This window comes from Xylocopa sonorina, chromosome 10, assembly GCF_050948175.1.
Source record: "Xylocopa sonorina isolate GNS202 chromosome 10, iyXylSono1_principal, whole genome shotgun sequence".
Taxonomy (NCBI): Eukaryota; Metazoa; Arthropoda; class Insecta; order Hymenoptera; family Apidae; genus Xylocopa; species Xylocopa sonorina.
Genome location: NC_135202.1, coordinates 12,194,433 through 12,204,919, shown reverse-complemented (window position 1 = coordinate 12,204,919; position 10,487 = coordinate 12,194,433). Strand labels below are relative to the sequence as shown.

General features: G+C 35.0%; 2 protein-coding genes, 1 long non-coding RNA gene and 4 other non-coding genes across 10 annotated transcripts; 4 read left to right on the top strand and 3 right to left on the bottom strand.

Annotated features, from left to right (window-relative positions):
- Positions 1-64: 64 nt before the first annotated feature.
- On the top strand, positions 65-146 carry Trnal-aag (transfer RNA leucine (anticodon AAG)). Its single transcript has one exon. It is a non-coding gene; the product is annotated as a tRNA-Leu (tRNA).
- An 865-nt stretch (positions 147-1,011) lies between these two features.
- Trnaw-cca (transfer RNA tryptophan (anticodon CCA)) lies at positions 1,012-1,083 on the top strand. Its single transcript has one exon. It is a non-coding gene; the product is annotated as a tRNA-Trp (tRNA).
- Positions 1,084-4,318: 3,235 nt separating this feature from the next.
- Positions 4,319-4,390, top strand: Trnaw-cca (transfer RNA tryptophan (anticodon CCA)). Its single transcript has one exon. It is a non-coding gene; the product is annotated as a tRNA-Trp (tRNA).
- Positions 4,391-4,630: 240 nt separating this feature from the next.
- Trnat-agu (transfer RNA threonine (anticodon AGU)) lies at positions 4,631-4,704 on the top strand. The gene has a single exon. It is a non-coding gene; the product is annotated as a tRNA-Thr (tRNA).
- Positions 4,640-6,200, bottom strand: LOC143427909 (uncharacterized). The gene is made up of 4 exons (XM_076902417.1): positions 5,832-6,200; positions 5,506-5,770; positions 5,140-5,429; positions 4,640-5,055 (listed from the first exon to the last, which is right to left on the bottom strand). The coding sequence occupies exons 1-4, from the start codon at positions 5,835-5,837 to the stop codon at positions 4,909-4,911; spliced, it is 708 nt and encodes a 235-aa protein (XP_076758532.1). The 5' UTR covers positions 5,838-6,200; the 3' UTR covers positions 4,640-4,908.
- A 48-nt stretch (positions 6,201-6,248) lies between these two features.
- On the bottom strand, positions 6,249-7,050 carry LOC143428321 (uncharacterized). Of its 4 annotated transcripts, none has more exons than XR_013102413.1 (2): positions 6,826-7,050; positions 6,249-6,747 (listed from the first exon to the last, which is right to left on the bottom strand). It is a non-coding gene; the product is annotated as an uncharacterized LOC143428321 (long non-coding RNA). The 4 variants fall into 4 exon arrangements; XR_013102412.1 differs by having other exon boundaries at positions 6,732-6,751; XR_013102410.1 differs by lacking the exon at positions 6,249-6,747 and adding an exon at positions 6,755-6,779.
- Position 7,051: 1 nt separating this feature from the next.
- Positions 7,052-9,377, bottom strand: Emei (transmembrane protein 161-like emei). The gene is made up of 11 exons (XM_076903105.1): positions 9,305-9,377; positions 9,113-9,216; positions 8,776-9,031; positions 8,626-8,705; positions 8,329-8,544; positions 8,124-8,240; positions 7,922-8,062; positions 7,672-7,846; positions 7,482-7,578; positions 7,248-7,402; positions 7,052-7,190 (listed from the first exon to the last, which is right to left on the bottom strand). Exons 1-11 carry the CDS (start codon positions 9,305-9,307, stop codon positions 7,071-7,073), a joined length of 1,464 nt encoding a protein of 487 aa, XP_076759220.1. The 5' UTR covers positions 9,308-9,377; the 3' UTR covers positions 7,052-7,070.
- Positions 9,378-10,487: the final 1,110 nt, after the last annotated feature.

Here is a 10,487-nt window from a genome sequence, read left to right as displayed (position 1 = left end):
CCCAAAGCGTCTACATGGTCAGTATGCAACTTTAGAAAGTACCAAGAAGATACTACGTAACAAGGGTAGCGTGGCCGAGCGGTCTAAGGCGCTGGTTTAAGGCACCAGTCTCTTCGGAGGCGTGGGTTCGAATCCCACCGCTGCCATTTATTTTTTTTTTCCTTTCACAATAATTATAATATATAACGAGTAACAAGAAACCTTCCTGAATCGGCTGCAGATAATTAAAATAGGAGCTGGTAGCAAAACCCTTGAAGGTCCAATAGGTTGCGTCGGCACGCGGCGCTGTGGTTCACACCTATTAGGAGACTACGTTGCAAAAGGAGATTACCTTTACAGTGAATGACGACATCTATTTACTTGTTCAAGATATGTACATAGTTTAATAAGATGTTCGTGCTTTTTTCTACTACAGCTGAGATACGGTACGTTTTGTGGTTATGTACCATTTTCTACTTCCGAGGGTTTAACATAATCATATTTTTTGCCGCCTTGTTTCAGTTATATCATTCTATTCAAATTCTTTCTATTAGTGAGTATTGAAATCTAATTACTAGTATTTACCTAATTTAACGCTTAGTTATTTAAATAATGATTAAAATAGGCACGTAAAGCGCAGATAATGTACAACAGAATACACTGATGATGTACAATACAGTTAAAGGCATTCACTATCCATTCGAAAAGTTCAGTGAAAGTGTGCTTCGAAGAAACATGTTAGCCTGGTAAACGTCTCATTCTGAAGATGCCACCACGTGCCACACCCTAGGGATACATATGTACGTACATATATGTATATACGTGGAAGTATCGAATTCATTTCTAACCTATATCCAAAGCAACAAAAATAATTTATAAGAAGCTGCATGAATTGAATTCCAGGCATCTTTATAAAAACGACAATTTTATCTATGTTTGAAAGATTTATTTTGCATTCAATTGTATTTAACATATTTGTTTAGGAATATTTATTATATAGAAAATTGCTTATTAAGAACGAGAAATCAAAGAGACTCCGTGGCGCAACGGTAGCGCGTCTGACTCCAGATCAGAAGGTTGCGTGTTCAAATCACGTCGGGGTCAGTTGAAGGTTTTATTTATTTTTTTCTAAAATCAGATACGAATATAATTAATTTTTTACTTTTATATACATCTACTATTCCTTTTATTTACAAACAGGGAGAATAATATATTATCCCCACTTTAAAAATGAATTCTAGGAGTCAGGGGTATTATGTTCAGATGACTTCTATTACCAATGATCTATGACCGATATCATGGTTGCTACTTGGGAAAGTGACAAATCTTCTGATAAGAGGACCATGATAAACCTTACTCAGTACTTACTCCAGAATCTCCAAGCGAGCATATAAAAAAGAAGCTTCTACATATATCTATCACCTTTTATGACAGTAATCAATAATGATATCGTTTGAAATGGTAAGTAGTTGAAATGGTAAGCTCTATAGGAATAATGAGAGAAGAAAGGCAACGTGGAGAATGTGTATTCGCATTTTCTTTACACTGAATTACGGTACCGGTGTTCGCTCACATCCCGCACACAAGACGCGAAATATCAGGATAACATGATTGCACTACCTTTCTCCTCTCTCGTACAGTTGAGCGACATTCGCGCGGGTTGTCTCATTTAGCCCCTCCTTGGATTAGGTTAACATATTAGTCAAGGAAGTTTAGCATAGATATCCTATTCCCCTATATACATTCATATTATATAAGGATGTGAATGTCTATATACATATTGTACCAACTCCTTTTCTATCGTTAAGTTCTAAACGTAGTAATTAATAAACTATTAAATTGGATATAGACATGAATAATGACAAAGCATTTATTCTACATAATCATTTTGAATTTGAGTAATTGTTATTCTTTGGCAAAGATTATACAGCCGGGAGACGATACTAAATTCAGAATTGTCCATACGATACATGTATATATATTTACAATTGATTCTACAGTTGAATAAATTTTCTTGCAGGACTGATAATGTTGGAAACGGCATAAGGAGAATAAAAGAACTCTGATATTCTCTCCGTACTATATACATCAGATTTCACTTGTACCGTATCCGATTTATACTTTTATTTTTTGTACGCTGTGATTATGCGTAATCCAAGTTTGCCGGTAGAATGGACATAATCAACAATTCAACCGATTCATAAGTAGGAACACATGAACAGCGGTAGATATCCAACGGAGCAAATAATACTTCCATGTTTGTTATGTTGGCCGCAGATTGGAAAGACACAATTTTGAGGAAGAGCCGAGCGGGCCCTAAGCACCTCTGTGACGTAGCAATATTTTATTAACCCGTACGCCTTGTTTTCATTGTTTATTCGCTTATTTCAAGATTATCGTGGTAAACAATTTTGTTAAATCTCTGATTCCCAATGTATCTCTGATGGCAAAGATGGTATCCTGCTTTGAAATACTAATTATCGATGTACTGTGTTAATGTTTTAACTTTGTACTTGCAGATTAAAGTGCAATTACAGGACAGTGACATTGGTTTTCCCCAAAATTGGAATTAATAATACATTTCTAGTGTCTACGTGCGCGCGAGAAGTGCAATTCATCATTAGTCTGAATAATTTTTTGTTGTATTACAAGATTACAACGTGCAGTAATACTCTTTCTGTACTTATTCGTGGATGGATCAATCTTATTACGCTTTCCCCTAAAATTAACATCTGATTTGGTACGTACAATGGTGGGGGTTTTGCTTTCTATATAGCTGAGGCTTATAAGTAATATGTAGGAACATGCGTATATACACTCTCAATTCAACGTTATACACTAGCGCTTCTATCGGTGGCGTCATGAAATTACCGTTGGCTGCATGCGTTCCTGTTGAAAAAATTCCTCACGGGCGAAAGTCAAGGCATGACGGAATATCGCAATAGCGTGCAACAACCAAACTCCACCGACCGATAATCTTACTTCTTCGTCGGGAAAAAGTGCACACATCGTGAGTGGTTTTCCTACGGATGAAAGTACGTGACATGCCAGCAAGAGGTGCACCTGGTCAGGTACTTAGCTAACGCCAGTCCTTGTCACAGCACGCCAGCGTCAAATTAATTAAAACTGAATGTTGATGTACAACAGGATGATTTTCCGGACAGACAACAAGACAACTATCCATGATGTACGCTCCTCCTCCCCCTCTCCAACCACAATGTATATATAAGACTGAACTCTCTCAAACGACACAGAAGAGTTTTCACCACGAAGCAAGAATAGTTTTATTTCGTGTCTACAGACATCGTTCCTTTGACTCTCATCATTTGCGGGTCTTTCAAGATATAACGCAAGAGAACAATCGAAAGACTGCCGTAATTGGTAGACCAGATTAAGAAGAAAACAGGGTAAGCTAAGTTACTGACTTTTACCGAATATAAAACCCTTATCCATCACCCACCGCTACCATAAATATCATTATGGAAACCATCAAATTGATATCAGTCAATTCGAAGCTTAACCTAGAAATATTTCGAAAGCACCAGGCTGTGTCTTAAAAGCCGAAATGTAAGTTTGTATAATCAACAAATTACTGGAAGACCAGAACGAGCAGCAAATCAAAGACTAATAAATCAACTGAGGCAACAAAGGCTGACGTCAGCTAAGTATCTGACCACGTGCATCCCTTGCCCGCATGTCACGTACGCCGTATCCGTTGGAGAACCACTCACGATGCGCGCACTTTTCCCGAACGGAGAAGTAAGATATTGGTCGGTGGAGTTTGGTTGTTACGAGCGTCTGGAACATATTGCAGGAACTACATGATATCCTGATGCCAGGAGGGGCTTTGTGAGACAACCCGCGCGAAACTCTTTTCAGCATAGGAAGAGATGTAGCTTCCTAAGTCAATATGTTCCTCGGATAATTCGGTGCTTGCATGCGGGATGTGAGCACGCACCACGTGCTTTTTCATGGGTTTAGTTACACTTACATTGCAAAGGTCGAACGATAGATCTTTACAATTTCATCTTTCTTTCCATTTTGAATATTTTTCTTTACGAATAAGTAACAAATACATCGTATAATTCGTATTCTATTTATGCCTCAATTAATAACAAACTGTATAATATACATTTTAATATCGTATTTAATTTGCAATGCGTACAAAAACATTATACGTTAAATGACACATTAGAGAAAAATAGAATAGGTTTTTATTCTATATTTTATTGTTAATCTTAATTTTATTATGAGACCCTGCTTTTTTTAATTAAATAATATCTGTGTAGGACAGAGGGTAGTGCCACATATCCGTTACTGAACGAATCGATGTAACGAAGACTCCGTGGCGCAACGGTAGCGCGTCTGACTCCAGATCAGAAGGTTGCGTGTTCAAATCACGTCGGGGTCAAAATACTTTTTAATTTTTTTTGTAAATTCTGACATGTTTAATTTGATCAAGCTAATTTGTTGAAACGTCTGACAAGAAATTAGATTCCATTTGAGAAAGAGAGAGAAAGAAAAGAGAAGAGAAGTAGGTAAAGCATATATACAATACAATACAATATAATAACTATAATAATATAAATATATGCACGTTTATTATCTATGATAATAGTGAACGAACTAGAGAGAGAAGTAAAAAAAGGAAGGCGCCGTGGCTTAGCTGGTTAAAGCGCCTGTCTAGTAAACGGGAGATCGGGGGTTCGAATCCCCCCGGGGCCTTCTAGACCAGTTAATTTTTATTTTAAACTAGTAAAAATTGTTATATAACGCATAATGTATATTTTCAAAAATCTCCACAGAATATTTAGAACCAATTTATTGAATAATCATCGTATAAAAGAGTTAATACATTAAATTAATTGATATAAATAAATAAATACAAAAGTGTATAATATAGAGTTTGATATTATACAACTTTATATTTTAAAAATCAAACTTATAGCCATTTCCAGAAACCTTCACCCGCGCTACCGTAGGTGCGGACGAATAAGCGATACCTAATAAATTTTGAGGCTGCTGTTGTTGTTGTTGTTGTTGCTCTTCCTGTTGTAATTGGATTTGCTCAGGCACCTGCGGACGATTACTATTAAACAAAAATCACATTTCAATTTTATATAATGTACCATAGTAATAGTTTTTGTACATTATTCATACTTGCGCTTGCGAAGGCTGCACATGCTCTTGAGATTGAGCTTGAGCTTGAGCTTGAGCTTGAGCTTGTCTTAATGCAAGTAATTGCGCTAATTGTGCTTGATATGCACTAGCAGCAGAATAGCCATGGAACTGAGGTTGCTGAAATTGTTGTAACTGTTGATAATAAGCTAATGCAGTAGCTGGATCTACAGATACTTGATAGGGTAGCGGAGCTTGTGCAGGAGAGATGTAATTAGGTGCAACTGCTGAAGTTGCGTAACCATGTGTGACAGGACTAATTGGAAATACACCTGTAGTATGGTGAATAAATATTAGTCATTGCTACTTTTCAAAAGCATATTATGATATTGGAGATATGTTGCGAACCTAATCCAGGATTTCTATAAGCAAGTGCATTAGCAACGTTTGGTAACACTCTTTGTGCTAAGTGAGGATTTCCAATGCTGGAACTAAATGACTGATGAGAACTAGGACCAGTGAAGGCAAAGGCTGTTTGCGTTAAACCTGGTCTAACAAAACTAAAAGATGCATGTTGATCAGAAGTACCAAGTACATTTGTTGGTTTTACACCCTGAATGGGTGGTTCAGCCAATGTCGAAACAAGCATCGTACAAGCAAGTATTACATATTTCTGAAAATGATAACTTCTATTAAAATACGCAATGTAATTAGAAATAGCAATCGATACTTACCAACATTTTGCAATTTCTTTAGAAACTCTGAAAGCTTCGCTAGAACGGACGACAGTATTATCACCGTTGAAAATCAACACACTATTCTGACGCTACGATACTCTGTGGGGAGTTATATATCACGGAAGCAGCTAGGTTGATACGTGAGTAGCATCGCATCGACACATTTTTAAGCATACGATCATACTTTCTCTGAGACGATACAATTCGTGAATAACAATCGTTTGATATAGTTTTCCCTTTTACAAAACATTACAATATCGTGCAATATATAATAATTATTAGACTTCTAAACAATTACAAGTATAATTAAAATGATTTAATTGAAATTCTATTAAATTTCAATTCAAAATCGCAACATCACCAGTAAATTATTATACATAAAATTTGTATGAATATCTTGTACAAAAATATATATATATATATATAACATTTTAAATTGGTACTATCAAAGCGAATATGTAAGCGGCAGATAATATTTTTGTTCGATTCATCTGTAATCGTAACATTATCGATGAAAGCTGCTTTCAGTTAGCCTAACGCGGAGCTGGTGCACAGACGAGTTAATTGTAATCAGTTAGTCGTACATGGAATATTAAACAGCTTATTTTAACAGACAGTGCTTCAATTTATTGATATCCCACACATGTTAATTGAAAGAAAATCTTACTTACATTTATATTGTAAAACTTTACTGATATTATTTTTATCTCTAAATGTATGATACTTTAATATAGTGCTCTACATATATATGTATATATCATGCGTGTGTTCAATAAAGAGATTGCGATGCAAAGATAAATTTATTCAATTTTAATCTCAATGTAATATTTATACATGTAATTGTAGCATTTTATTGCTTCTCTCTCTCTCTCTCTCTCTCTTTCTCTCTGTCTTTTTTCATTTCTCTACCTACCTACCTACCTACCTATCTATCTATCTATCTATCTATCTGTCTATCTATCTATCTAGCTATCTATCTATCTATATCTACCTATCTATCGTCTATCTCTTTCCCTTTAATCTATATGTATTATAAAATCTTTAAAGTTAGTATTATAACGCTTCCAGTAAGACAGTCGCTGTTGTGCATACCCTAATATAGGTACAATTTTCGAAATAAGTAATTTCGAGAAATACTTATTTAATAATCCAGTAGTTTTAGCATTGAAGAACCAATAGTAAGAAATGACATACATTTGTGCGAATGACATGTGAAATGATCCTTTCTGTAATATTTTACATGACAGAAAAGTACGATTGATAAAACATACCCATGGCGGTAGTTGCAAACAATGAGAAACAACTCCACCATGTTGCTAAGCCTAATAATCCTCTGTACACGTCCGTGGTGAATATCTGTTAAACAAGAAACAAAATTAATTAACGACACAATGATAACATTACAAGCATTACCTGTTTCAAGGAACTCAGAGCGAGTTGAAAATCTTGCGCGACAGTTTTCTCGTTATCATCACTACTCATTACATTTGTTACAGGTTTTGGTAATTCATCAGCTGGACATTCGTCAAGCGACGTTCCTTTGAAAAGACCGTCCCACGTATAACCACCTACAACCAATATTTGAACACAATTGCAAAATGGTATTTACAGTAACTACAAATATTACTTAATCAATATTTGTTTTACCTAAAGTTTTGTACATTAATGTAAAAAATAAGCATATAATAATCGGAACAATGAACTGCAAAGCCACAACGCATAGATAGTAAAATACGGCAGCAATCTGAAAAAAGTTATAAAAAGGATTCCTATCGTAATATATGTAATTAGTCACGTTTTTCTAAAGTAAGTATTTTATATATGTTTCTTCTGGCACCTTTTTCTGTAAATCGACGTTTGTAATTCTACCAGCTTCTTTCTTTTGATTCTCTAATCGTTGCATAGCTAAATTGAGGTATGACTGCAAGTACATTGGCATTAATACAAATTTTAACAGAACTGCAACAATAATTGCAATTAATCTCATGCTCTCAAAAGCTGAGGTTGTCATTCTGAAAAATGTTTGTATGTAAACGAAATTTATATGTAGAAGTATATGTTATAATAAACATTATTTCACAACTTACAGTGGTCCACTCATACCACTAAATATCCTGACTGTAAGATAATCTCTGCTTATAGGTTTAATCCATAAACTTACTAGTAAAAGTGGAGAGGCGTAACTAATGTTTGCCATTAGTAATAATAGCTTGCGATCCTTATAATATCTGAAACATTGCATTTTCATTAAATTTTATTGACAATTAAAAAATTATTTAATTTCAATACCTCAATGCATCCCAATGCATTTTTGACACTCTCAAACCTGGAAAAGTAAAAAGAGAACCTAGTAAACCACACCATAAGGCCAGGAAGAACTTTACTACTATTTTCGATGCAGGACCTCTACAAAAAAAAAATTTGTTCCAACAAGATGAGTGAAAGAGCAAAGAATTGAACATTTTTTAATGGGATTAAGATTGAATAAACTTACGTAGAAGAGAGACCTTGATTGTCAAGAAAGAGAGAAGCACTATGATTGAAACTCGCATAAGCTTTGTCCAATCCAATTTCTAAATTATTTTCATCGACAATAAGAATTATCATAGCTATGAGAAGATAAGCAAATCCAGTTACAATACACGTCGATCTTTCACCTATACTCTCCTCTCCCTTAAAATATTGCACCCAAAGAGAAAGTAACACTTTACTAAATATTAATTAAGGTGAGCACTTTTTGAAGAAAATAATATATAGTCATAATGACGTACATCAACTGTAAAAAGGATACAATGCAAAACCCAGAACTAACGAGCACCAAAGCATACTTAAATTAATCTCATCTTTGATTGGATACAAGTAATTATATGCCTGTCAATTAACAATTGTAAAATGTTATACAGTTAAGAATGCAAAGAAAAGAAAAACAGCAAGTACCAACCTCTGTCATGATATAAACTGCCGTAGCATAGATAGAAAAGTCCAATAGCCATTGATACTCTGTATAATATTTTAAATGTACTACGTCTAATGTAGTTATCTTCACATTTTCAAGTGTGATATCCAAATTTCTAGGAACATGAAAAACATCTCCAACCTTTCCATTCTCTACGTGTTTGCCTTTTTTAGGTTTCTCTTTAGGTACACCAGCCAAAGTTCTAAGCTGTTGGTCAGTTGGATACAAACAACGTGTCAATCTACCAAACAATGGAAAAATCTTTAATTAATATCAGATTTTGTGTAATGGATAATTGATATTATTTCCACGGGAGAAATACCCGGTAGAACATAAGATCCATCTTGCCAAAGAAAAATGGGGAGTTAACTTTTGAATGACGCTGACCATAATCAGAGTGATAACTAATTGAGCTCCTAACAGGGCCTGAAACATTTAATGTTTAGAAATTGTTTAGAAAAATTCTGAATGCTCCCACTTGTTTAAACGTCATGTGCGATTATGTAGTAATTACCATGGTCAAGTTGACAAGAGAAATTTAACACAAAGGTGGAACCACCGAGCTCACAAGAAATGTTTATTTCATCACGCAATTGGTAATATATTTTCGTAAATAATTCCTAATGGTGAAAAACGTAGCTACGAATTGTCTCGTGTTCGAGGCCGCTAAAATGTGCTCGACACATTTTAAATGACACAGAGTGGAATAGCTCGTTTTATAAATAGTTCTAACCCCGCAGAGCCGAAAACATCGTAACTCTCTTTTCATGGGATATGCGAGGTTATTTCCAGTTTTACTTATTCCAACTATAGAAAGGTAAGCGTTTAGTCTATTCGGTGGATGTAAGAACATCTAGCGGAGGAGCATCGAAATATGCTGCTGCTGTTACCAAATCGTTCGCCTCGGAATCGAACTTATGCAATTATTATTGCTCGCCCGCAGGTGAACACACGAGTTATGTACAGAGGAAATGCTGGTTTCGCGATAACATAGAACAAGAAATAAATAATCAAAAAATGAAGAAATACTTCATAGCATTTCGGTAAACTATTATTATAATATAAAGCATACTGTAACTCGTAAAGAAACGAGCAGGATAAACCTGCTATGCATCACGCAGATATTTTCGTTTCCTCGAGACATACTAAATTAACGATAATTGAATGACAAATTTGATGTCACGCTTTTTAAGGAAACAATACAAATGTGCGTTCATTTTTAAACATATAAGTCGCATGGTAACATCTGTACATTGTAAGTATTCAACGCGATGCGCACCTATTAATCGACATCATCGTATTAATACGATCTAAGGTCATTAATTACAAAGGCCTCCGCGTATGCTTTCAGGATCTGATGCGATTTCATCTCACGGAATTTCCATTCAATTGATTACGTAATACTGTAATTATAATACAGACGACCCATCATTCTTAGTATTTGACATTTTTACTATTACGCGTAGACAGAATCAATTACACGAATTGTTTTGCGTTTAAAGAACGCGATTACGCGAAACTAATATTTTGCTAAACTTCTCACGCGGTGATACAAATTATCGACTACTAATCGATGAGTATACTACAGTCTCCTTTTATATTTACGAGGGAAATAGTTTTGAATATAAAGTGTACGTAGTGCCGTGGAATTATCGTACGAGATAATGTTTGTTAATATTTACAGGTTTGGGAAAACT